The sequence below is a fragment of the Lactuca virosa genome, chromosome 8 (assembly GCF_052849685.1).
Source record: "Lactuca virosa cultivar CGN04683 chromosome 8, Lactuca_virosa_CGN04683_v6, whole genome shotgun sequence".
NCBI lineage: Eukaryota > Viridiplantae > Streptophyta > Magnoliopsida > Asterales > Asteraceae > Lactuca > Lactuca virosa.
In genome coordinates this window covers 108,620,636-108,648,085 of record NC_136433.1, presented here as the reverse complement: position 1 = coordinate 108,648,085, position 27,450 = coordinate 108,620,636, and the positions used below count along the sequence as shown (strand labels likewise).

Below are 27,450 nucleotides of genomic sequence, written 5' to 3'. Positions count from 1 at the left end.
TAATATAATAACCGAACATAAACAAAAGTAAACAAACAAGACAATTGTACATGTTCGTTAACTAAACTAAATAAACAACAAAATCTTGTTTATGTTCGTTGATTTATTAAATAAACTAATATAAACAAGCTTCCCGCTTAATGACTTACGAACAGTTCCGTTAACATCTAGTTCGTTTAGAGCCATATTACTAATTGTTGAAAGTGTTTTTACAAAATAATAATAATAATAATAATAATAATAAAACATATCAATAAACCATAAACTTATTAAGAAAAGCTTTTCGCATTGAGAATATTTTGCATTTATATTTGTGTTTACAAAGAAAGTATATAAATATAAGATTGAGACTATATTTAAAAATAATAGAAACCAGTAGCTATGGACTGGACACATAGGCGAATTACCAATTATGTTAGCCCAGCCCAACTATTTACTAAATTCCTCTAAACTGAACTGTTCTGCTACAAATGGCTCATGTGTATTTATATATTAATAAGGCCCAAGTGTATACTTATCAAGTTGCTATTTTGTTGAATCTGAGATAACATCATATTATGAACGAAAATAAATATATTGGCTGTTTGTTTTTTTTTTTTTTTTTCTAGCGATTTCATTATATTTTATAATAAGAAATTATTTTAACAAATGAAGTTGCAAGAAATAGCAACATACTTTACACATTTTTACAAATGTAGGTATGTATGTTAACTTTTACTCATAATAGCAACATACTTGCAATTATTTACCCATTATTTACATTTTCTTCACACAATAACAACATATTTTATAATTCTGAATCATAACAACATCATACTTACATTTCCTAATCGATAATAGGAATAGCAAAATACATTGTTATTCTATGCAATTTGCTAATTTTTAAATTTGACCCATTTGACTAATTGAAGATAAAAGTGAAGACAAATCCATTTTAAAGTAAATGAATCAAAATTGATACCTCTAGTCAACATGCATTTATAAAAACGGAAGATTTCAAGAAAAATGATCAGAATCTACAAGTAGTGATTTTATTCAGACAAATTCTTTCTACAAGATGCACAGATTTCTTACCAGATCTACCTTCTTCTAACTGATTTACATTCTTTCTGAAGAACATGAACATCTAGACAAATGAAAATAGCATACAAGAAACTTACCTATTTTCCTGCATTTACAAATGTAACACAACTAACAAGCATGCCATCATCAAAATCCAAACCAAGGTAAGTTTCAGGTGAAATTTACCCTGAAACCTGTATGAACAATTGGCGCCATCTTTTTGTAACTTGATGATGAACCCAAAGGTAAAACAGGAGGCATACTAAGAATAGCATGACGATTAAAAGTAGACCCACAATTTGCAACACGATTGTACCTTTGTGTCTGCTGTTTGTTCATGTCAGAAAGAAGACTGATGTACTCTTTTGCAACAGAAGATGAAAACCCATCATAAATCTTCGCCCATTTCTTCTTCTGTTCATCTTCATTGGCAAATCTTAGTGCCTCCATTTCCTCCCTTGTGTACGCCATTTTCTTTGATTCTACACTTGCAGTTGCAGTTTCACAGACATTTTGATCTTCTTCTTCATTCTTTTTAGGGTTTGATTGCAACCCATCATCATTGTCGATTACGGGTTCAGTTTCTACCAGTTCGATGGTGGATTCTTCTTCATTTTCATCTGACGCCTTCAAATTTGACTCGGGTTCTTGGAAGGCCCCTTCAATGATCTTTTCGGGTTCACTTTCAGTTTCAGAAATCAGATGTTCTTGAACATCAGCGGCTATCGAGTTTGGACCAATGGAATCCTTCTTTCGGTAAACAAGTTTCACTTTGGGGTACGTTTTTCTAAACCCATTTGGACCCTTTCCATCTGGAATCTTCTTATGTTTTGCGCTTTGATCTTCAACCACTTGAGTATTCAACTTTTTCTCTTTCACGCATTTCATCGAACACCCCTTCCCTTTCTTGGATACTTTGTTCCTTTTCTTCTTGCCATCATTTTCTTGCTTTGGATTCTTCGAACCACCAAGATTTCCTGGATTATGTCCGATACCCACATCAGTTTCTTTCCCATAAGAATTCTTGAATCCAGAAACAGCAGCAGTGGCCTCGATTAGAGCCGTATCATCAATGACTTCAACCTTCAGTGAACATTTGACATCTTCTACGTTTTCTTTCGTCATCCGTTCTGTACGTACCACCAATTTCTCGAAACACCTTTTCTTGTGTTCTTGATTTGTATCAATTATATCTGCACTACGAATTCGAGTTGAATCCATGCTCTTCAGTTCAAACGAGTCGCGATTTCCAGAGGAACCCGATTTGTTCCCGTCATCAACGAAGAAGTTCGACGACCCCATTAAGGCATTCGACTGTGGGCCTCGATGATGGACCTTCTTTTGAAGGATAGCCAAAGATTGATCCGCCATGAATTCGCTAATCAAGAAATAAGCGTGAGAACGAGCGAGGATGATGCTTTTATAGTCGGTATCCGTTGAAATGACTCAAGAAACGGTTGATATCAAGACGAACCGGATGGGCTTTTTACCGATTGCATGAAGAATTATCCCCATTTAAACAAAGTGAACTATAACAACTTAATTATCTTAATTACTCATGATTAGTAATTTGAAAAATTAAGCACAAATATGATACGATTAATAAGATGTGGATATATAAATATGTTATATGTTATGAAATAATATATACAAATAGTCTATCAAAGTTTAATAAAAATACTAATGTTAATCAACAAGGGCGTAACTATTCATACTCAAGATAGGTCCTAGGACCTATATTTTTTCTTTTTTAATACAACAATTCTATATAAAAAAACATAAGGAACTACATTATTTTTGCCAAAAGACTTATATTTTCATACTTTTTTCCATTTCATTTATATAAGGAACCACATTGATTTTGGTTCTAGATTCGTCACTGTTAATGAAGACTTTGGGCATGGTCCATGGAGTGATGCTATGGGATGTATAAGTCGTATGTATAACTCTTGTATAAATTTTAAATTCACATTAAGTTTTATATTTTCATAAGAAACTCTTAAATCCATAACATTTGAAGTTTTGAAATATTTAAGTTCACAATTGAAATGAATGGCTCGACAATTTTTTTTTTTTTTGGAACGACAAACTACGGATGTTTGTTTGGACCGAATATCCGAACTGAAACCGAAATCCGGACCGGACCGACCCGGATTAGGACCGCATAAGTTATTTGGGTCGGTTCTTGGGTATCTATTTTTGTCTAATTCGAGTTTCGGGTTATTTGGTTCGGGTTACCCGAATAAATGTTTAATCGGACCAAAAAGACCGACCTGGAAAGTGAATAGTCACTTGAACCGAATAACCCAAATAAACCGAAATGACCCGAATAACCCAAATAAACTGAAGTGACTCGAATAACCCAAATAAAGAAATTATATATCTAGTTCAAGAAAAAAATATTAAAGTAATATTTTTTTTCTTGAACTAGATATAGAATTTCTTTATTTGGGTTATTCGGGTCATTTCGGTTTATTTGGGTTATTCGATTCAAAAACATAGTGTAAATGTTTATTTGGGTTATTTCGGTCCTTTCGAGTTAATAACCGAACTGAAACTCGTATTACCCGAACCGAACCAGTCTCGTATTAGCATAATCGGTCCGGGTTTCGGTTCCCACTTTTCATCCAATTCGGGTTTCGGGTTATTCGGGTTCGGGTCGGTTCCGGTCCGAAGCACATCCCTACGAAAAACTAATCTAATCCTAAAGTACTCATAAATTCGCATATGTCTCCGACGAGATTTGAACCCTCAACCTTAAGGAGAGATGACAACATCTTATACCGTTGGGCTAAAAGTCATTTGATGGTTCGGTAGTCTTTTAAAATTGAAGAATATATAAATGAGTAAATGACATATAGAAAGTTCATGCGGTTCTTATTGTGGTTCTTATTGACGTTTTATGGTTGTCTTACTTTTTTCAATATTGAATACTCTATTCTATTATCGTGTATGTAATAACAAGGATGGTGATGTTCAACCTTGTCTATGGACATAAAGAAGCATGATTGCGTGTATTTATGGAAATAACTTATCTCTAATAATATATGATATGGTTAAACGTTGTTATAGAAACGGAAACCCAAGAGATTATGTACCTCATTTTTTCATTTCAATTTTATTCTAGACAATCTCAAAGCATTATTTTTTGTAAAATCATCCTTGTAGGGTTGATATGTGTAATAACAGAGTCAACTAGATAAAAAGAGTAAATTTACACATTAGTTAAAACATAGTATATATAGTTGGGTTTATTCTAAGCGTCTAATAAAGCTATTTGTTTCATTTGATTCATTTTCTTTTAATTTGTTTTTTAGGACATTAAGTTTGTCCAAAAAGTACAGTACCATAATTCGGTTTTTATGTCTATTAACGCCCAATATTTAGGTAGCTTTTGTCATAAATAGATTTTTTATTTGGTTAAACTTCACCAAGCCAATGATCTAACAATATTGGAGGCTTACATGGGCCGTTATATCCTCGGTTAAGTTCTCTATTTAGATATGTTATGCCTTGAGAAGGCAAAATGTCTCTCGCACATCACCTTCTCAACAAATTTATACGGGCATCTTTGCAATAATCAGATTAACGCATGACATGATGACGAATATGTGATATTTGAATCATCTTTATGGTTAGAGTAAGTATTGCGAAAGAAAATTGCGAGAACAAAGGTAAGTTCTTAGAACTCCATAATCAAGTGTTTCCACACATACAATTTCTTGTAGTCGGTAAGTATAATCTTGCATTTTTTTAGGAGTTAAGAATGACTTCAACAAACGATGATTGCAAGGACCCATTTACTGGTATGTCACTTTTTATCATTCACATGTGCTGTAACACCATGTTTCAGGTCGTTTCTAAATTCGGGGTTGTGGAATGGAATTCGATCATGTTAAGGTTTTGGGCTTTGAGAAAGTAAAGTTGGGTCTTGTTAAAAGTTGATAATATTGATTATGAGGTCCAAACCCTTGACTCGTATGTTGGACCCAAAGGGAAGAAAAGGGAAAAGTTATAGACTGGGCTTCTTACGTGTATTAAGAATTTTGGTTTGGTGTGTTTTAAGTCAAAAGTAATGAGATAGGATTGTGGGACTCTTCAATACCTTTCCGTGCATATAAAGAACGCCAAAACGGAGTTGAAACAAATGAGTTATGGTTATTTGAAGCTGAAGTGAAATATGGGGATTTTGAATTTTACGCAGCGCATACATTATGTGTACGTAGGGCGTACATCATTAAAGGATGACGCGGGCATCCTTGAGTATGCAAGGCGTTCATAAGGAGTACGCAAGTCGTACCCACGCTGACCCCAAAACCCTAAATTTTAGGGTTGAGCCCCTATTTGAACACCTTAAGTCCCTTGAGGCCTCCTTTGTCACCAGCCTCCACTTCCTCATTCTGTCATTTCGAAACCTTAGACCTTGAGAGCTTGTTTTGGACCTTAGAGTGTTATTGATGCCTTGTGGAAGAAAAAGAAGTACATCATTGAGGATTGGCGGGCTTGAAGCTTGAAGATCCAGAACTTTCATCGCCTTTGCAAGCTTCTGGAGGTATAAAGCTCTCACATTTATGGTTATATGATTAGATCTAAGTTTGAGCTTTGATTTGCAAGCTTTTGGTCCCATGGTTTTGGTTCTTGTGAGTAAAAGCTATTCCAGAGCTCAATTTGGTCACTGTATGTTGTTTGTGAGGATCATGTGTCATAAAAATGAAGTCTTTGTTGTTATTTCTCACTCGTGCAAGAGTTTGAGGTTATTAAAGAGTGTTATGGACCTAGGGTTTGGCTTTGGGCTCTATTAAGCCATGCAAATGCTTAAAGTTGACGACTTTATCAGTTAAGACATTTCCAAGATCAAGATCTACGAGTTGGACGTTTAGTCTTTAGGTATTAAGAACTTAAAAGTCGACATTGGCATCGGCAGGATTACGGGGGGATAACCCTGGAGTACGCAGGGCGTAACGAGTTTTGCCTCATTTTCTCTTATGTAGAAACTCAGTCCGTGGGGTGTAGTTAAGCAGTACGCATGTCACACACACACACATATATATATATATATATATATATATATATATATATATATATATATATATATATATATATATATTTGTGGTTGTGTGTCAGTGTGTGTGAGTGTCACTTTGTTCGTGTGTATAGTTGTGTATGTGTGGTAAAAACAAAAAAGTACTTTTATATTTTTGTTTTTTCCGCACGTATTCTATATACATCTCTCTCAAACACAATCAGATTTCTAAAAAAAATATTGCTTAAACTTAAGCCGTTAATAACAATTATGAGATCTCATTATTGTGGACTTTCACATGAAAAATGTTTAAGATGTTTATGTGTTTGCAAACAAATTTTATAAGGCAATGGATATGTATGAAAGTGTTTTACATGTTGATCGGGCTCTAACGGATGTATGTGTGACACATATCTCATATGTGACAAAATGGCGTTTTATAAAAAAATTAAAAATTATATATATAGGGCTAGGTTATAATGTGGATGGACAACTATTGTGCGGACGTGTGGATGATGTTATTTTATGAGAATTACTAAGAGAATATGTTGTTTACTAATGTGAATACGTTCAATCTCACAGAACTATTGTTATTTTAATTGATTCTCACTAATTATACTTCATTTTTGTTCTCATGCATCGTTTTTCATTTATTTTCAATCTTACAGAATACGACTCAATAAATATCCTGATAACATTTTGACAGAAAGAGAATAATTAAAAAAAGTCTATAATAACCTTATAGACGATTTAATTAGTGAAAATACGTAATAATTACAATAATTCTATAAGATTGAACGTATTCATATTATCAAACAACTTATTTTCTTTGTCATTCTCACAGAATAACATTGTCCACACGTCCACACAATAGATGTCAATCCATGTTTGAACCATATATATATATATATATATATATATATATATATATATATATATATATATATATATATATATATATATATAGAGAGAGAGAGAGAGAGAGAGAGTTTGGTACTCAATATAGAAATAAAATGTTATCCAGAAAATTTATCCAGAAAATATTAAATAATAAAAATAAAATGTTATCCAGAAAATTTATTGTTCAATAGTTCCATTTTTCAGTAATCTCGTAAGTTGCTATAAAAAAATTAAGTTTTTATTGAATAACTTTTTGTTAAATCCTAAAATCAAAAATTTAGTTAGGTACTCAATATAGAAAGTTTGTTTATATGTATTTTCATGATTCAAAATGTCATTATAAAATGAATTCATTTATAAAATATAAGCGAGTATATATTTCGTGTTTTTGATTATTTTTCAAACAATTATAATTTTATGTTTAGGTAGATTTTTTTATATTTATATAACATTATGTAACTTATAATATTATTATAAACAATTTGAATAATCATGGGAGTTTCAAATGTATGTGGTGAAAGGAAAATGCTTCATTTATCGGTCCAAATTGATCAAAGTCGGACCGATTCAGCTTAATATACAAAACTACATAACGTTTTTTCTATTGAAACCCGGTTTGTATATATTTTGTGTTTTTGAATCAAATTTATTTTTCAAACAATTATAATTTTATGTTTATGTAACTTATTTATAATATTATTATAAACAATTTGACAAATCATGGGAGTTTCAAATGTATGTGCTGAAAGGAAAATGCTTCATTTATCGGTCCAAATTGATCAAACTCAGACCGATTCAACTCAATATACCAAACTACATAACGGTTTTTTAGCTGAAACTGAACCTCAAAAAATCTTGTTCAAAACCATTTTCAGGATTCTAAAACTTAAATGGATAGTTGCCAATAAAGACAATCTCACCAAAGAATACCCTCAACATCCTAAAAAGGTAGGCATAAGGAAGTTCTCATGGTTTGGTTCCTTTAAAACATTTCACAACATTTCCTATTTATAGAAGAGGAAACGTTCTCTTGTTTACTCTCACCATCGATGTGGGATGAAGACATTGTAATAAAACACACTTTCTTGTTTATAAAACATTATTCAACTTATTTAGTAAAACACCATTTCTCTTGTTTACCCTTTCTTTATTGTTCAATAGCTCCATTTTTCTATAATCTCGTAAGTGGCTATCCAAAAAAGTAATTTTTTATTGAATAACTTTTTGTTTAATTCTAAAATCATAAATTCAGTTAGGTACTTAATATAGAAATTTTGTTTATATGTATTTTCATGATTCAAAAGTTCATTATAAAAAGAATTCATTTATAAAATATAATCTGAGTATATATTTCGTGCTTTTGATCAAATCGAATTTTCAAACAATTATAATTTTATGTTTAGGTAAATGTTTTTTTATATTTATATAACATTATGTAACTTTTTTAAAATATCATTGGAAACAATTTGAAAAATCATGGGAGTTTCAAATGTATGTAATGAAAGGAAAATGCTTCTTTTATGGTCCAAATAGATCAAACTCGCACCGATTCAACTAAATATACCAAACTACATATTTTTTTTCTAGTGAAACCTGGTTTGTATATATTTCGTGCTTTTGAATAAAAGTGATTTTTCAAACAATTATAATTTTAGGTTTAGGTCGATGCTTTTTTATATTTATATAAAATTATGTAACTTATTTATAATATTATTAGAAATAATTTAAAAAATCATGGGAGTTTCAAATGTTTGTTGTGAAAGGAAAATGATTCATTTATCGGTCCAAATTGATCCAGCTCCGGTTCAAGTCAATATACCCAATTACATATTTTTTTTTCTAACTGAAACACGATTTAAACCTGAAAAAATTCAGTTCAAAACCATTTTTGGAATTCTAAAAGTTAACTGGACACTTGCCAATATAGACAATCTCACCAAATAATACCTTCAAAATCCTACAAAGGTAGACATGGGGAAGTTCTCATGGTTTTGTCCCTTTGAAACATTTTACAACCTTTCATATTTATAGATGAGGAAACATTCTCTTGTTTACTCTCACCATCGATGTGGGATGAAAACATTGTAATAAAACACTATTTCTTGTTTATAGAATATTATTTAACTTATTTATAATATTATTGTAAAGAAATTAAAAAGTCATGAGAGTTTCAAATGAATGTGGTGAAAGGAAGTTAAAAAAGAGGGTTCAAATGCATGAGATTCAAGAAAAAATGCTAGCTTTATAAGTATGAATGATGATTGCAATATTTTCTTCGGATTAAATAGAATTGAATTGAGGTTTAATTTTTTTTTTCAAAAGCAAGAGAGCATGTTGCCGCCACGTGGCTCTCGTTTTTGGTATAATAAGGAAGACCTGTTCGATTTCTCTTTGGGCGATAATGAACTTTTGTTTGGCCCGATTAGGCGAAAGATTGTTATAAGTCCCCTATCCAATCTCTGCAATCCCTAAATCGAATACTCGGATAATTTTCTTCTAGGCAAGTTCCAAATCTCCAATGGATAAATCGAACCCTGATCAATCTCCAGGTACTCGTCTCTCTGCTTTGTGTCGTTTGTTCATATTTGTGCCCTCAATTGTTTATTTGTTTACATGTTTATTCAAAATCACAAGAACACCCACCGATTCATTTCCATCCGATGGATATTGTTATTTCTTGCATAAGTTCTTAGAATGTTGATAGGACGATCCGAATTGTTTTTAATCGTCTTGCCAAAGTCATTCTTTGGAGCACGCCAAGTGTATGTTGAAATGCGATGCGAGAATTAGAATCGACAACGAATTCCAAGAAGTAAATAAAACAAGGGGTTTTCAAATTTCTGTCGATTGATGTTTTGGAGCTAGAAATTTCATGTTCGTTGGGGACGGATTTGCCTGATGACCAATCTTATGATTACAAATTCTTGTTTATGCAAACATATAGGCGTATAGATTTATGATTAGAATCATGTATGCTTACGATACTGCTTGAATTGACTTTAGGTAAAAAAGAAACGGATCCTCTAGTGCAAACCGAGAAACACCAAACACAAAACAAGGAAACTCATGGATTACGTGATGATATTGATGCCAATACTCCAATTAGTGATGTGAAAGGTCCAAATGCGTTTGAAAGAGTAAAAGAGGAATTCGAAGCCATAGCTGAATCGATTCATCAAGGTAGATATAAAAATCAAGATTCACCTTCAAGCATCCAAAGGTATGTTGTCAGCAGTACATTGTTTTCCATATATCATCTATCAAAACCCATGTTGGGATTACTTTTCTAGAGCCTATAAACGGTTCATGATCATATCATTTCAGGGGTGACACCACATTCACAGGCACTCCCAGTAAACTAAAGATAGAAAACCTACGGGTACAAGCAGGAACACATAAAGAGAAGTCACCACATCATAAAGAGACACATGGAAGGGGAGAGGAGATTGATGTGAACACCCCAATCAGTGAATTCAAAGGTCCTAGCATCTTTCACAGGGCTAAAGAAGAGATTGAAGCCATTGTTGACACTATGAATGCAAAGAAAGAATCTGAACGTGAGGCTGCATCACCAAAGAAGGAGGGTAGCTTTCAAGTTAAACTTAGTAAAGTTAAAGTAGAAAACCTAAAAGGAGAAGCAGAAACAAGTAAAGAGAAGTCACCACATCATAAAGAAACTCATGGGAGAGGTGAAGACGTTGATGTGAACACACCAATCAGTGAGTTCAAAGGTCCTAGCATCTTTCATCGAGCCAAAGAAGAGTTTGAAGCCATTGTTGACACTATAAACACAAAGAAAGAATCCGCATCACCCAGAAAGGAAGGTGGATTAAGAGCTAAAATGAGTAAACTTAAGATAGATAATGTGAAAGTGCAAGGAGAAACAAATAAAGACAAGTCACCAATGTCTCATCATAAAGAGACTCATGGAAGGGGAGATGAGACTGATGTGAACACCCCTATAAGTGAATTTAAAGGCCCTAGCATCTTTCATAGGGCTAAAGAAGAGATTGAAGCCATTGTTGATAGTATTCAGTCAAAGAAAGAATCTGATGCATCTCCAAAAAAGGAAGGTGGATTCCGAGCTTCTGTTAGTAAAAAGCTACAGAGAGTTTACAGTAAGGGCAGGAATCGTGATTGAGATCTTGATTTATATTAACCGAGTGGAATCAGCATATGTTAGAAGGACATGATCCATGATCCATGATCCATGATGTGTACACTAATACTGCAAATTAATGGTTCTCAAAGATTGGATAATTTTAAAGAAAGCTATGTTGTTTTTGTTGTCTCCTTCCTTTTTGGCTAGAAACTAATCAAACTATGCCCTATGTTTTTAACTGCTACAAGTTTATTATATGTGCAGTGAAAGCAAAGCTTCAGGTTTTTGAAGAACCAAAAAATGCACTAAAAGTGTCCAGAATGGAAACACTGTCAAAAGGACCTCTGATTCATGAGGAGAAAACAATGTATGTATCTCTGACTCAAACATATAATTATCTGTGTCTTGTTGTTGTTTAATCTTTAAGATCTGTTGTTTCAGTAGAATCTTCTTATCAGATCTGAGTTTCTTGAAGACAGTTTCGCTGATAAGTCAGCTTTGAATTTTTCTTTGGTTTTTATATCAGTTTGTTTTAAGATCTATATAAAGAGCATTCTTGCTTACTTAAATAAAATAGAATCATTTTTGATTGAGCACATAGTTTAAGAACCAGTTTCAACAAATTGCTATTAGAACCCAAGTAAAGACATGGATGCATTTTCTATATGACAAAAGGGAAACATGGATATTCTTCAAAAGCTTCCAAGTTATGGTTGAAAGTGAAGCACAATTAATGATAAGATGTTTAAGGAGTTATTAAGGATGAGAGTTTAGCTCTAAAGAGTTCAATAGTGTAAATGTGTAATTACAGAATGGAATAGCATAAAAGAAGAATCCAACAAGTATGAATAAAGTGTCATATATTTTTGTTTGTTTATGTGTTAACATATTTGAGATGTATTGCTTTGTGAAACTTTATTTAGCATTTGAGAGCATATGCAATGACACATCACCAGATACACAATTTGAATATGATGAAGATGGCTTCAGTCTCTCATTCAGAATTTCATGTTCTGAATGATCTAATGCACTTTGAAGCCCAAAGCACGTCCGAGAGCAGGCCATTAGCTTAGCTTAATGGGCCCATTCACCGTTTGAAGCCCGTTACTTACCCGCCTGCAAATTTGGTTATCCATGGCCCGACACGCGAAGACAAGTCGGGTTTTGAGCACCTCTAATTGTGATTAATGGAAATTCAGAATATTAAGTAACCGATTCCTAATATCACAACAAAGATAAAAATTTCCCATAACCTTCGAATTTGCAAAATATAAATATATCATCAAATAATCGTAAAACATCCTCAAAGTGGATATATCCTTCAGTGATGATGTTTCCATTTTATTTTCACCGACTGATATGTACATATGCTAGTGATATATGCACATGTGCATATGTTGTGTCAATCTTATTTTCCTTTTAAGTGAGAGATACACATGAACCTTATCATTGATGTGCATATGCACTAGCACATGTAGAGATATGTATATATAGACATAGCCAACACAAAACAAGTTCTGATTTATTTACAAAACTACATGGATGAAGATGAAATTTGATTTAATTACAAAAACCGCTTTATGAAGGCGAAATCTGATTTATTTACAAAAACCAAAACCAAGTCTATCAAAAACGATTGTCTTAGCCCCACCGCTCGTTTCGTCGCCCACTATAGTCAAATCGCCGCCCACCTCAACCTCACCTCCTGCATCTGTAAAATCCGGGCGATGTTGATCTCCATCTACACAGCAATCTCCTTGATGAAATGAGAGGATAATCAAATATTGTTTATCTTGTTTTATTATTTCCTAAAATGTCCTTCATTAAAAAGAAATCATTTAATTACAAAAATACCATCTTATTTATCAATTCATATCATCCGCTACTTCTTTTGATGATATGTCTATTTATTTACCTTATTCGTTCAGTTTTGAGTTATTTTTTTTATCTTGCCACATATGATTTATATTCTATTATAAATTCGTTGACCAAATTGATACCATAACATTTTACTCACTTATATATTGATCTGACATGAGACTCTCATGATGAGAATGTGCAGTGTGCTATCCCATTAGGACATTGTATACTCATATACATGAAACAGGAAGACCATATATAAATGAAACAAGAACATATAAAATTAAATATTAATTTATATGTTATATTGTTATTGTAACTTGATCATAATGTTTTTTAAACCGTATAAAATATTACTTTTGGCCAAAACTAAAAAATCTGAAAAGCAAAACCGTAGAAAATATAAAAAATAGGGCCAAAATATGAGGAAAATTCTACCAAAACTTCTATAAAAAAAGTAACACCAAAATTGAGAAATAGTAGGGCAAAAAGTGAAAATATTGAAAGGTTCAGGGTTAAAACTATAAACATTAAAAGGTTATAGGACCAAAATTGGCATAAAAGTAAAAGTTTTGGCCAAAACCGAGATAAAAAGGGATGGGGCCAAAACTGAAAATATTGAAAGTTTTGGGGCCAAAATGAAAAACAATAAAATTTTGGGGGCAAAATTGAAAAGAATAAAAGTTAACTATAACAATAAGACCAAAAGTGAAAATATTAAAAGTTTTGGGTCAAGAAAACAATGAAAGCTTTTAGCACCAAAATTGAGAAACAATGAAAATTTACCATAACAATATAACCAAAACCCAAAAAATAGAAAGTTTTGAAGCCAAAATTAAAACAATGAAATTTCTTGGTCCAAAATTAAAGACAATAAAATTTTACTATTTATAGTGTCACATCTCAGCAATTGTGTATATTTATAAGGCTATGAGATGTGATAATGATATTACTGGCGTTATGTATATGTGGAGCATATTAATGTCAGTGAACACCACCCCTCAACCATTTGATTTACCAACATAATTTTCATCGGTGGAAGTTTACCGATTTCTCTTTCCTTTTTAACTCTCATTATTTCTTCCGTATTTACCGGGTAATGTTAAAACACCACACCCTAACTATTTTTGCCATTGATAAAAATGTCACTATCAGCTTATGTGTCCACCCGTAAAAATTGTGTACACCCCCTAACCTAATCATTTTTTTTAAATTTTTTTTGCTGGATCTTTTTAACAAAAATAATTTAAGTTGTAAGTATTATAATAAATTTTTGACTTTGAGGGATGAGCATGAGACAGAATAAGTACCGGTTGTTGGTATCGAATCGATACCAATTCGAGATTTTGAATACCGAATTGGATGAAAATTCAATAACCGAACTAACATTATTGATATCAGTATTAGGAATGCTACTAATTTTTCAATACTAGCACCGGTATTGAATCCCGGATTTCATATCTAGAATACCGAGTATCCAAACTCACCTATCTTATTTATTTTTATTTACCATTTCTGCTTAAGTTTATTTTTTTGTTACAATTTAGTATAATTTTTTTACAAAATTTGCCTAATTTTTTACAACTTAGTTTTTATATGCTTGTTTAAACTTAGTTTTTTTTCTTCATTTCACAATTTTGCTTTTATATGTTCGCTTTTTTTTTTTCTTTAAATATTTCCTGCTTTTACAAATTCCCTTTTATAAAGTCATCTTTACAATTATATATATATATATATATATATATATATATATATATATATATATATATATATATATATATATATGTTTTTATGAATATTTTTTTTACCTTTTTTATATATTTATTGTTCATGTAGATAAGTAGATTCAGCCCACCCGTCTAGATCATGACCCAAATCCTTACCACCGGAGCATCTCCTATCTACAATTTAGCCTAAAATTTAACTTTGTTGCAATTTAGTCCAAATTTTTTCCACAAAATTTGTCTAATTTTTGTAACTTTGTTTTTATAGGTATTTTAAACTCAGTTTATTTGTTCCTTTTTATTTTTATATGTTTTGCTTTTTTACAACTTTTTTTTCCACCTTTGTTTTTTTACGTAGTCGTCAATATAAAATTATTTTTCATAATATTATTTATATATTTGTTTTTATACATGTTTTTTTCAAGATTTTTTACATATTCATTTTACAAACTAAAAATACACTATTATATATATCTACTATAAATTATGTCTTACCTATTAAGCATGCACAAATTTTCCACAGCATCTTGCAATATGCTTCCTCTAATTTCATATTTTTCATTTGAGAAACACAATAGTATTGAACTCTTTTATTATATATGAAAAAACGTTTTACAACTATGCATATTGTTTGGATTAATGAAACATAAGGGATGCTATGTGTAAATATCTTCAGTTCAAAAGGAGGGAAAAGAACGAGAAAAGAAACCCTTAAACCCTAAAAAAATCAAACCAGTTAATCTCCCTCTCAAAAGAGGGGAAAAAGGAACTTGGTTAGGGTTTATGTTAAACCCTAAGGAAACAGTATAGCTCCGCGTGTTTGTGGGGTGATAAGAAAGTTTTTTTGTTATTTGTTTATTCAGATATACCAGCAGTATACGCAGAATGGCGAGGCTGCTTCGAAACGTGTCTATTCTGAAACGCTCCGTATGTTATTTTGAGGTGATCAAAATGCTTCTCCATTTTGTTCTTGATTGATTTTTTGTGTTTCATGTTCTATCTTCCTCTGTACTTTTGATTTGGAGAAATCATTAAAATGGCATCGCATAGTGCAAGTAGAGGTTTTAGTTGACCGTGTTTTGGTTGATTCACTAGAAATCGAGATTAAACCATCATTAGATAATGTGTTTGTGTGTAGTTTTTAACGTCATGAGTGGAGGATGATGGCGTGCCTATATGTTGAGCTTAGAAAACAACTCAATAAGTGTTATACCGATTTTTTTGAATCCATGACTTTACTCTTTAACTTTGACAATGCGATTCTAACACCTCAAATGTCTTGGAAGTATAGCAGTGTTCATCCAGGCTTTTCACAAAGCCTGAATTGCAGATGCAAATAATTTACATGTTTCTTTGGGAGTTAGGGACAACTAAAACAGTAGCTTTTTGCTTAACAAGGAATAAGAATGTAATAACTTGAAAGTAGTTTGGTAAGGAAAGCGAGTAAGATCATTTATTCATGTTCAAGAGTAACAGTAACTGCCTTGATTTATATAAGCAAGAATTCACTTAGAAATCTGGTAATCTTGGGCTTTATTTAACCATGGGGTGCATGTTTGGAGTTATATTTTGACTCATAATGAATCCATCCTTTTTGTTGCTTGGTTATTGGTGTGCAGGCTCCTAAGATATGTTTACTTGGATCATCATCTCAGATAAGCAGTTTCTCTACTAAAGGTGTTACTCATTCCTATATGGACTATGATTTTGTTTTTCTTTTACCATTTTTCTTTGTTTGTTGGTAATAAGCTTATCAGTACAACATTTTTGAAATTCTAGGTAAAAAGAAATCAAAGTCTGATGGAAGTGATTCAGGTGAAGAGGGTATGTCTAAAAAAGATCTAGCCCTAAAACAGGCAATTGATCAAATCAATACTTCTCATGGAAAAGGTTCCATCATGTTTCTTGGTCAGTGTCCTTCTCCCAGACACGTTCCAGTAGTGTCTACAGGATCTTTTGCATTAGATATAGCATTGGGAGTTGGTGGATTTCCAAAGGTATTTACACTCTGTTTATTTCTCCCATTTATACCCTCCAGTTTCATCTGATGTTCTTGGTTTCAATCTGCTCATGCAGGGACGTGTGGTGGAGATATATGGTCCAGAAGCTTCCGGAAAGACAACTCTTGCCCTACATGTAATTGCTGAAGCACAGAAACAAGGAGGTGAATTTCCAAGTTCTTGATTCCATTTCATACCCTTTTTATGTTTACAAAAAGTCGTTTCCTTTTTTAAATTTTTTTATAGGTTATTGTGTATTTGTTGATGCCGAACATGCCCTTGATCCATCATTAGCTGAAGCTATTGGTGTAAACACTCGCGATTTGTTATTATCACAGCCAGATTGTGGTGAACAAGCTTTGAGTCTTGTAGATACCATTATCAGAAGTGGTTCAGTTGATGTTGTTGTGGTAGACAGTGTAAGTAAGGTCTCTATTTAATAAATACAAATTTTACCCAAAAAAAGAATCTTTTTTTAAACTTATGGGTTTGTTATGTAATGTAATGTCAGGTTGCTGCCCTTGTGCCTAAAAGTGAACTTGATGGTGAAATGGGTGATGCACACATGGCAATGCAAGCTAGACTTATGAGTCAGGCACTTCGTAAATTAAGCCATTCGTTATCTACATCACAAACTATTTTAATCTTCATTAATCAGGTACCAAAAACTATATAAATTTTACCTGTTTGAGATAAAATATAGTCTGAATCGAGTAATTTTCGAATTTGACTCAGGTAAGGTCAAAGCTAGCTACTTTTGGATTTGGTGCACCATCTGAAGTGACTTGTGGTGGAAATGCTTTGAAGTTTTACGCTTCAATTCGTCTAAATATTAGGAGAATAGGACTTGTCAAGAAGGGCGAAGAGGTAATTTGAATATTTTTTAGTAATTTGGGATTAATGGGTTAAGCACTTCATATGGACATCTATACATGGTTGTGTTGATCTGGACAAAATGACCTAATGGATTAAGCCAAAAAGCCTGGCTTAATATATCAAGACACTAACCCTTTACCTATTTGTCCCTTCTTCTTTCTTCGTCCCAATTGAAGAATGTTGTGAAATTTGTTTTTTGGAATGTAAGGGTAAAATGGTCATTTAGTCTCAATTCAGACGGTTTATTCAGTCTAGAAAAGAAGAAAAAGAAACAATCCTTAAGTCATAAAAATTGAAGAATGTTTTTTGTTTCATATATCTATGTGTTGTACACAGATATTAGGAAGTCAAGTTCTGGTGAAGATTATGAAGAACAAGCTTGCACCACCTTATAGAACTGCTCAATTTGAGCTTGAATTTGGGAAGGGTATATGTCGTGAGTCAGAGCTTATAGAGTTAGGTATAAAACACAAATTCATAATGAAAGCTGGTGGGGCGTATTACAGCATGGGTGAAATGAAGTTTTGTGGTAAAGATGCCATAAAACGTTACTTGGCCAACAATTTACCCATACGTGAAGAACTGGAGACAAAACTTAGGGAAAAACTTGTTGATGAACCCAAAAAGGAGACAACAGATGCTGAAGAAGTAGATGATGTTATTGCACCGGATTCAACCGATGAAGAGGTGACCGCTGTGGAGGCATGAAGTAAAAATTACGGATTTAACCTTGTATTGTAAGTTGTTGTAACGTGTTCTCTCTTAATTTTCTTTGTCCAAATGGGGATAAATGTGTCTTTTTACAAGTCTTTTCGGCAAAGGTGGCACTTGGGAGAACATGCACACGAATCGGCTTGTAAGTATATGGTAGTTTTGTAATATGGGTATCAGGTCGTATATTGGAGTTTTGATTTTGAATGAAAAATGGAAGCCTCTATGTGTTGCCTTTGTTTTAGGGTTTATTTTGGTGTTAAACTCGAGGAAACAAGGTTAAGTAGTCTTTCTTGGGTTCCATATTTATAGAATGTTTTTATAAATCACATTACCTAGATTGGGTACTTTATATCAAATAAAAACTGAGATAATCTTTTGCCAAAAAAAAGACATTACACCAAATCTTTATCACCATACCATCTTAGGGAAAGTAATGCTTTAAGAAAGCATGCCGCTTGTCAATAAACGCTAAATGATCTTGAATCAAGCTTGAAGTAAGTTCACAATCTTGAAGGGCGTCTTCTTGTCAAGATGAATGTTGGATAACTATTGATGATGTGACATGTTGTAAAGCCCATTCGGCCCAAAAAGTCTCCAAGTAACCCAAAGTTAGACATAGACAAAATACATCAAACTTTCTTCATAATCATCCAGTTCATTTTTTCTGAAACACCAGTCGTATTGTAGTGACGACGTAATGCCTTGATTTCTACAATAGGCATTAAACCCATCGGAACAAAATTCTAAACCATTTTTAAGTGATAAAAACATCACTTTTGTGCTTTAAGAAGAATGCCCAAGCTTTTTGATAAGTATTAAGTTTTTGTCAACGTACATTGATTACCTCTATGTTGATGATACCTTTGTGGGATAAAGATCCGAATACAAATAGTTAAGGATTCCAATAGTGAATGAGAAGTAGAGAATCTTACCCTGTTTTGCTTTGCCAAAAAACACAACGCCCACAAAATGGAAGTTTACTAGTGTTTATCACATAATAAATTCCGTGTACTCAATTCTCTTGTACCGAACTCACTAGTGTGGACAAATCTCATATGCCACAATTTGATAATACTGGAATCCATCATAGATGAATGATGAAAATGAAACATCATAATTAACCAAGAGAGCAGAATCATCCAAAACATAGAGATTGATTACCTTTAAAAATCTGTTCATTATCATAAGATATCATATGCTAACTTTAACTATACACCTTCGATAACATATTTGTGGCCATACAGATCGACTGAAGTAAGAGAAATGAAATTTATCTTCAACTTTGGGGCATGTTTCACATTCCTAAAAGTATGAACAATATCTTCAAACATCTTGATAAGAATATTTCCAATGCCTTCAATATCATGGGCCATAATATCTCTTATAAGAATAGAGGCAGAGCTGAATGCGGCTCATACGTATAATACCACTTTTTATTAGGACGCATAGTGGGTGCATCTTGAATTAAGAATCCATTCGGGTGAACAACCGTTACCTTCATCCATAATGTCTAGAAGCTCACTATAACCATCTCCGTCTACACTAGCTTGGTTCTATTCATTGGGTTGTTTATCCTTAGAATTGGTTTTGTTCTTGTTTTGTAGTTTCTAGCACTCAGTTAATTGTCCGTCCCTTCTTGTGACAATAAATTTGATATTGATGGACCAAAATTCTTGGAATCCGTGTCATTAGGCCTTCCCCTTACATTGATGCCTTCAACTTTTGAATCTCCATCATTAAGAATTTGTTTCACCCCAAAGATACATACACCTCATCTATTGTGAGAGGATCCTCATTATACAAGATAGTGTCCCTAAAAATGATATAAAATGATGGCAAATAGCATAAAAACATAAATTCCAAATCTTCCTCATCATAAATCTTCTCCTAAGTGGCAACAATCTCTATAAAATTAGATACATGATAAAAAACGAGGAACCACATTCAATAAGACGATGATAATACATATATTGCTCGACTCTTAGTCATATATAATTGCTCTAATTTAAACCAAATAGCCCATTGTACCCGTCTCCACCAAAACATATTGAAAAATGTCATTACATAAAAGCAAACGAACTAATGAAGATGCTTTTAAATCCTTGGTTTTTTTTCTTCGCCGGACTATGGGATCGTTATCTTTTAAATCCTCAATTTGCTTTTCTTCACTGGACTAGGAGACTCTTATGAATTACCACACATCTGTGTCCTCTTCAGTCAACTCCAAGACCCTGACTACTTTTCCAAGATAGACTCACCTTCAGATTATTATCAAGTTTGTTTTATTCAAATAACATTGAAAAGACGACGTTCTAGACTCAATATGGATGCTATGTATTTTTTACGATGCCATTTGGCCTCAACAATATATCTATTATGTTTACAAATTTGATAAACCAAGTAAGCAATCATTTTCTCAATATGTAGATCATCAAGTCCATACATGATATCTTGATTTATTCAACAAGCAAGGAGAAGCATGAGTGTCACTCCTCAAGCCACAAACATATTTAACTAACACATACCTCTTTTACTACTTGAACTATCAAGCTAGTTAGTATAACCCTAGTAACACATGCTCTTTGTCTGGCTAGGAAATAAGATGTGCGTAATAGACGTATTGCAAGTTTTAAACAAAAAACATTTTCAAGCAAAATTCTCTAAATACGATTTTTGGTCGAGGGAAGTTCGTTTTTTGGGACACATTGCCAACCAAGGAGTTAAAGCGGTCCCATCAAAAGTTGAGGTGGTGATGAAACGAGAATCTTCAAAGACCCTTACCGAATATGTAGTTTTCTTGGTTTGGCTGAATTTTATAGATGCTTTATTCGAGATATTTCTATATCTCTGTCCATTCACAAATTCATAAAAAAAGGAGCACAGTTTGATTAGACTAACGAGCGAGATGAAACTTTTACTATCATGAAGAGGAAACTATGTCATAAAGGAATTATTGTTTATTTGATTTCTTAGAGTTTATCATATACGTGTGTAGAGGATAATGCAATACTTATGTTTATTTTAAACTTTGTTTGTTATCTAAGTTTTAGCCTCCTGATCATAACAGGAGGGATCCATTCCTGTAAGTATATATATACCCATTTTTGGGTTTAATAAAAGTAACTCTTTGAACCATCAAATTCTTTATGGTATCAGAGCAGGTCTAATCATATCTGTTTCAAGAAGATCGGAGACGGCTAGACGATGGCCGGAGACGATGCCGAATTATCCAAAAAGGATGGCGAAACAATCGGGGCTAATTCGCCATACTATATTCATGCCTCAGACTACCCCAAACAGATGCAGGTGAATGATTCTCTTACCGATAGCAATTACAATGATTGGGTTCAAGAGATGAGAAATTTCCTGTTTGCTAAAAACAAAATTGGTTTTGTTGACGGAACCATTCCCAAACCCATTGATGCTTCCGCTGATTATATGCCATGGATGAGATGTGATGCCATGGTAAATGGATGGTTGACTACCGCAATGGAGAAAGACATCAGATCAAGTGTCAAATACGCAAACACTGTTGCGGAAATATGGGCTGATCTAGAAGAGCGGTTTGGAAAGGAAAGTGCACCCCGTGCCTACGAATTGAAACAAACACTCAACAACACGTCTCAAGACAGTGCTTCTATCTCAGCTTATTACACACGAATGAGGAGTTTATGGGATGAAATTCAAACCATATCGCCAATACCTCGTTGCACGTGTGGAAAGTGTACCTGCGATCTTGGCAAAAGACTTAGTGAATCCAAAGAAAAGGAAAGGCTTTACGAGTTTTTAATGGGTCTTGACAATGTCTTCTCAACAATAAAGACTCAAATTCTTGCTTCCAAACCTACTCCTACACCAGGGACGGCTTATCACCTTGTCTCGGAAGATGAACAACAACGTGCTATTTCAGCAACAAAGAAGCCAACGCAAGAAGCTGCTGCATTCCAGAGCTCAAGTAACCGACGTGAGTGGGGTTCTGACCTCACATCTCAACGTAACAAAGGGGTGGCGAAAGACACAAAACGAAATAGTAGTGATGAAGTCGAGCATTGCACCTTTTGTGGAAGAAGTGGACACAACTAGGAAGGTTGCTTCAAACGTATTGGTTACCCAGAATGGTGGCCAGGAAAGGGGAAGAAAGATAAGGCGAAACCGAAGGCTGCTGTGGCAAATCTCGAGACAGGCCAAGTTCCAGTTCTTTCCAATGAACAATATCAAGGGTTACTAAAATACTTTGCAAAGGAATCTAGTATCAACACCAAACCTTCTGTTAACATGGCAGGTAGGAAAAACAATAATGGTTCTTGGATTATAGATACAGGAGCCACGAACCATATGACGAGTGATCAAAACTTACTCGAAACAAAGGTTCTTTGTGACAATGAATTCCCGGTAACTATACCTAATGGTGATTTCATCCCTGTAAAAGGAAAGGGGGCATGCTACCTTCCCAACGGAATTAAGATTGGGAATGTCTTTTACATTCCAAAATTTGATTGCAATCTTTTATCTGTTAGTCGTCTCACTGATGAACTAAATTGTGCTGTAACCTTTTACCGTGACTTTTGACTCATACAAGACCTACACAAGAAGAGCTTGATTGGCATGGGTAAGTGCAGCGGTGGTCTTTATCGAATGGATTCGGTGGCAGGAGAGAAGAGAGCTTTAATGGTGGCGTCGGATGTTGAGGTGTGGCATAAAAGACTTGGACATGCATCTGTGTCTAAGTTGAGTCAAGTTAATTTTTTAGGAAATTCTGTGAATAAGTTAAATAATAGAGTTTGTGATTCGTGTGTTAGGGCTAAACACACAAGACTTCCTTTTCCTAATAGTTATATTAAAACAATTGCTTGTTTTGAATTAATTCACTGTGATATATGGAGAAGTTATCGCACACCTTCACTTACTGGGGCACATTATTTTTTGACTGTGGTTGATGATTATAGTAGAGCTGTTTGGGTATTCTTGCTCAAAAACAAACATGAGGCCAGCCAACAATTAATTAACTTATGCAATATGATCAAAACTCAATTTGGGAAAGATGTCAAGAAGATCAGAAGTGATAATGGAGGAGAATTTACTTCCGGACTCATGAATGATTTCTATTCTAAGATAGGAATTATTCATGAGACTTCTTGTCCACACACCCCTCAACAAAATGGGGTTGTTGAACGAAAACACAGGCACCTTCTTGAAGTTGCAAGAGCCTTGAGATTTGAAGCAAGCCTACCGATAAAATTTTGGGGCGAGTGCATTCTCAGTGCTACCTACATTATTAACAGATTACCTTCCAAGGTCCTGAATTCTAAAACACCATATGAAGTCCTTTTTGGAAAAAATCCTGATTATTCTCACATGAAGGTATTTGGGTGTCTAGTCTATGCTAGAAACACAAATACCAAAGGGGACAAATTTGATGAAAGAGGAAAACCTGGGGTATTTATAGGATATCTGCATGGTCAAAAGGGATACCGAGTACTTGACACAGAAACTAATAAGATAACAGTGACAAGGGATATGAAGTTTGTGGAAGATGTTTTTCCACTTTCTTCAAATACACAAAAGGTTGAAAGTAATGACAAAGACAAAGTTGATGTTGGTTTTGATCTAAACGAAGAAGATGAAGACTTGGTGCACTTCAAACACTCCATCGTTTAAACAAACCAAGAGGAAATAAGGAGTATTTTGACGAACAAGGTCTTAACGAAGAAAGTGAGGTTAATGCTGGGGAACAAGAAAACATTACAGGTACCCTTGGGGTAACAGAAAATCACGAAGAGAATCTACTTAACACTACAAGAGAAAAACGTGTAAGGGCTCCCCCGAAAAGATTTGATGATTATATTGTAAAATTACCACCTTCGATAGACCATGTTGTAACACCTGATTCCTGCCTGGAAAAGAAGAGAGAAGCTTGAGAGTTCGAGTTGGGGCTTAGAGATTCAGGGATCTAGTTCCATTTTCAGCTCAATCAAGGTAAAATGCCCCTGTCATGGTCTTCTATGTGTTTATTCATATTTGGACTTGGGTTTTGGGCACATTTAGGGCTTTCCAAGCCATATTCGGATTTGTGGAGTGTTATATGAGGTCTTGACTTCAAATCTGAGTCATTGGAAGGGTCTCATGGCATAAAGGTGCCAACTTTATGGCCATGAGAGCCCCATGCATCTTGTGGATCACTTTTAATGGCCTTTTGAGCCAAAGACCCCTTGCATGTGCACCAAGTTGGAAACTTTACGTGTAAAATGGACATTAGGGGACCAGATCTATGGTTTTGATGAGTTAAGACCCATTTAAATCGACTGTATAGTTATGGTCATGGATGGGCTCGACGAGTCGCTCTTGGGACTCGGCGAGTCGCGGTGTAATGACCACCAAATCCTTTCTGCGGATGGAACAGTTGTTAGGAAGGAAGAGTCCCGTAGATGTTTAGTCATAAAAAGGGACCTGGGAATCATGGGACTCGATGAGTGGATGAACAGACTCGGCGAGTCCAAGGCAATCTCCCAATCTTTGAAGATGGACTCGACGAGTTGTTCATACAACCCGACGAGTCATAGACTGGACACATTCTTATGAGGGAGATGAGCTCGCCGAGTTCAAGGAGGAACTCGACGAGTCGGATGAAGATGGTCTCGATGGTTTGAATGAAGGAGAACCCATCGAATTCTTGCTAGACTCGACGAGTAGAGTCGGGGTTGGATCAGGTTAGTGAAGTATGGACTCGACGAGTTGGTAGACCAAATTGGCGAGTCAAGTCAACTGGGTGTTGACTTTGTCCAATATTGACTTTGACTGGACTTGAGTTGACCCTGGTTAGGGTTGTATGTTCTGTTTGATGACTTGAGGGTTGTCGTGTAGGGATTGAGGAGCCGAGGAGAGCCGACCTTCACGCCGAGGACAGTTCCGACACTACGCGACATCGAGGTGAGTTACCTTCCAGTAGAAGTGGGTCTAAGGAACCAAGGCCGACCCACTAGTAGTTGTTTAGCTGAGATGATTGTCTTTATGATAATTGTCTGGTCTGCTATTGCTTGATATGCGAGTATGCTAGTTTGCTTGATATGTGACTATGCTAGTTTGCTATGTTATGTGAGATAGTATCAGTAGGAGGGGACTAGTCCCCGAATCGGTCGTTAGGACCAACGGGTAGGTCGGACACCCAAGATATGTATGACAGCATGATTGAGATATGATATTATGTGTTAGCAGTAGGGGGGTGAAATAGTCCCCGTGTTCGGTTGAAAGACCGGAGGGTAGGTCGGCACCCCAGAATGGCTCGGCATGGGTAGGTCATCACCCCAAAATGGCTTGACATGGGTAGGTCAGCACCCCAGAATGGCTTGACATGGGTAGGACGGGCGCCCCAGAATTGCCCGACAGTATGTATGTTATGAGATTGTATGGTATGTGGTATGATGGGGGAACTCACTAAGCTTTGTGCTTACAGTTTTAGTTTTGGTTTCAGGTACCTCTTCGTCTAAGGGGAAGGAGCCGGCGGTGTAGTAGCGCATCACACACACACATGGTTTCCACATTGAGTTTTCTGGGAATGTACTCTGATTTATTTTACTTTTGACAATATAATTTTCAGACACATTGTTAAGTTTCTTTTTACAAATGACATGGCATGGGAAATGTTTTGGTAAACTATGTTGTGAATTACTTAATTAAAAATGAAATTTTTGGGCTTGAAATTTGGGATGTTACAAGTTGGTATCAGAGCCCTAGTTTGAGGGATTCAGACACACCCTCGGGGGTGTTCGGACTCAAACTGAGGGATTAAAAGATTTTTACAAGGAAAATGGTTTTCAAAAAAAAAAAAAATCTGAGTCAAAGAGTTTTGAGAAAGAACAAGGTGTGTGATGCGTGCGACCGGCCGAGCTCAAGTAAGTTTTCCCCAAGATACCCATACTTGTTAGGATGAGTTATATGATATATGATTCTGAGAAACTGCATGCTAGATTAGGGCTAAGGATCTAGGAGGATGCCTTGTATGCCTGATGTATGATTCTGAGAACTGCATGCTAGAATAGGGCTAAGGATCTAGGAAGGATGCCTTATATGCCTGTTGTATGAGTTGTATGCTAGGACTATTTAGTCAGCAGTAGGATGACCTGTATAGGTTATGCCTGAATTGGTTACTCAATGCACGAATGCTGCTTGCTTTGTGCTATAGGGGTCCTGGCTAACTCTAACTAAATAGTGAGCGAATATGTAGCAGTATCCGCAAGCTAGTTAGGGAGACGCGGTAGGGTCTCCTAGTGCAGCTGACGGCGGAGAGTAGGTCAGAGGGTGCCCTAGGAGAGCCTAGGACGAGATTAGTGGAAAAGGATATCGGTAGAGGGACTTGGTGAAGTTGAAGCAATCCTTGAGGAAAGTACGGATAGATGTGGAAGGTAGTATGAGCCCGTACTACTGAAAGCAGAGGATCCGTACTCGAGTCAGGGAGAGCCGAGATGGAACCAGGGAACTTGGAGAGTGTGCGAGACCTCTCGAGAGCATGTATGATCCTGACGTTTATGTGTTTATTTTCAGTATAGCAATCACATGACATGGAGCAGGAGTTTCAGGATCAGGATCAGGCTCGGGTGCAGGATCCGAGCAGGTTGATGACGGGCTATGCGAGTTCATCACGTCTGAGATCACGAGAGGCATCCTTGAGTCGACCCCGGTTATTTTCGGGTCGATGAAGGAGGGGATTGTGGAGCTGATGGAGGATCGCCTCCGGGCATTCAGGAGTGATCTGGCGTCTAGCCAGACGGGTACGCGCACACTGTCCTTTAAGGACTTCCGAGGAAGTGGTGCGCCGGACTTGCACGGGGTGAAGGAACCCATTGCTGCCAGGAGATGGATCGCAGACATTGAGTCTGCACAGTTGACGAGCTTCTGTCCGGAAGGGTCGAAGGTCCGCTTTGCTGCGGGATGTTTGAGGGATAGAGCCAGAGACTGGTGGGAGTCAGTTGGTGACTCGTTGGGAGCCCCAGCCGTCGAGGCTATGACTTGGTCAGATTTCGTGACCAGATTCAGGGCTGAGTTTGCGCCGGCTGTGGAGCTTCAGCAGCTGGCCAGGGAGTTTTTGGATATGAGGCAGACGACTGAGACAGTGGCAGAGATCACCGCCAAGTTCAGGGAGAGGGCCTTGTTGGTACCTCAGTATGCGGGGGATGGGGAGATGCGAAAGACCCG

General features: G+C 35.2%; 3 protein-coding genes across 3 annotated transcripts; all 3 read left to right on the top strand.

Moving 5' to 3' along the window:
* Positions 1-9,363: 9,363 nt before the first annotated feature.
* LOC145129508 (uncharacterized) lies at positions 9,364-11,276 on the top strand. The gene is made up of 3 exons (XM_079064254.1): positions 9,364-9,534; positions 9,989-10,205; positions 10,310-11,276. Exons 1-3 carry the CDS (start codon positions 9,504-9,506, stop codon positions 11,124-11,126), a joined length of 1,065 nt encoding a protein of 354 aa, XP_078920380.1. The 5' UTR covers positions 9,364-9,503; the 3' UTR covers positions 11,127-11,276.
* A 4,094-nt stretch (positions 11,277-15,370) lies between these two features.
* Positions 15,371-18,509, top strand: RECA2 (recA DNA recombination family protein). Its single transcript, XM_079064252.1, has 8 exons — positions 15,371-15,613; positions 16,291-16,348; positions 16,451-16,668; positions 16,748-16,835; positions 16,918-17,090; positions 17,183-17,329; positions 17,407-17,538; positions 17,884-18,509. Exons 1-8 carry the CDS (start codon positions 15,557-15,559, stop codon positions 18,253-18,255), a joined length of 1,245 nt encoding a protein of 414 aa, XP_078920378.1. The 5' UTR covers positions 15,371-15,556; the 3' UTR covers positions 18,256-18,509.
* Positions 18,510-21,465: 2,956 nt separating this feature from the next.
* LOC145130711 (uncharacterized) lies at positions 21,466-22,344 on the top strand. The gene has a single exon (XM_079065487.1). The coding sequence runs from the start codon at positions 21,466-21,468 to the stop codon at positions 22,342-22,344; it is 879 nt and encodes a 292-aa protein (XP_078921613.1).
* The last annotated feature ends 5,106 nt before the right edge of the window (positions 22,345-27,450 follow it).

Bases quoted from the DNA above. Each gene is read 5' to 3' on its own strand.
- LOC145129508 (XM_079064254.1), top strand. From the start codon at position 9,504: ATGGATAAATCGAACCCTGATCAATCTCCAG. The intron at 9,535-9,988 runs GTACTCGTCTCT...AATTGACTTTAG, and splicing joins GAACCCTGATCAATCTCCAG to GTAAAAAAGAAACGGATCCT. The intron at 10,206-10,309 runs GTATGTTGTCAG...ATATCATTTCAG, and splicing joins TCACCTTCAAGCATCCAAAG to GGGTGACACCACATTCACAG.
- RECA2 (XM_079064252.1), top strand. From the start codon at position 15,557: ATGGCGAGGCTGCTTCGAAACGTGTCTATTCTGAAACGCTCCGTATGT. The intron at 16,669-16,747 runs GTATTTACACTC...CTGCTCATGCAG, and splicing joins GAGTTGGTGGATTTCCAAAG to GGACGTGTGGTGGAGATATA. The intron at 16,836-16,917 runs GTGAATTTCCAA...ATTTTTTTATAG, and splicing joins TGAAGCACAGAAACAAGGAG to GTTATTGTGTATTTGTTGAT.
- LOC145130711 (XM_079065487.1), top strand. From the start codon at position 21,466: ATGGCCGGAGACGATGCCGAATTATCCAAAAAGGATGGCGAAACAATC.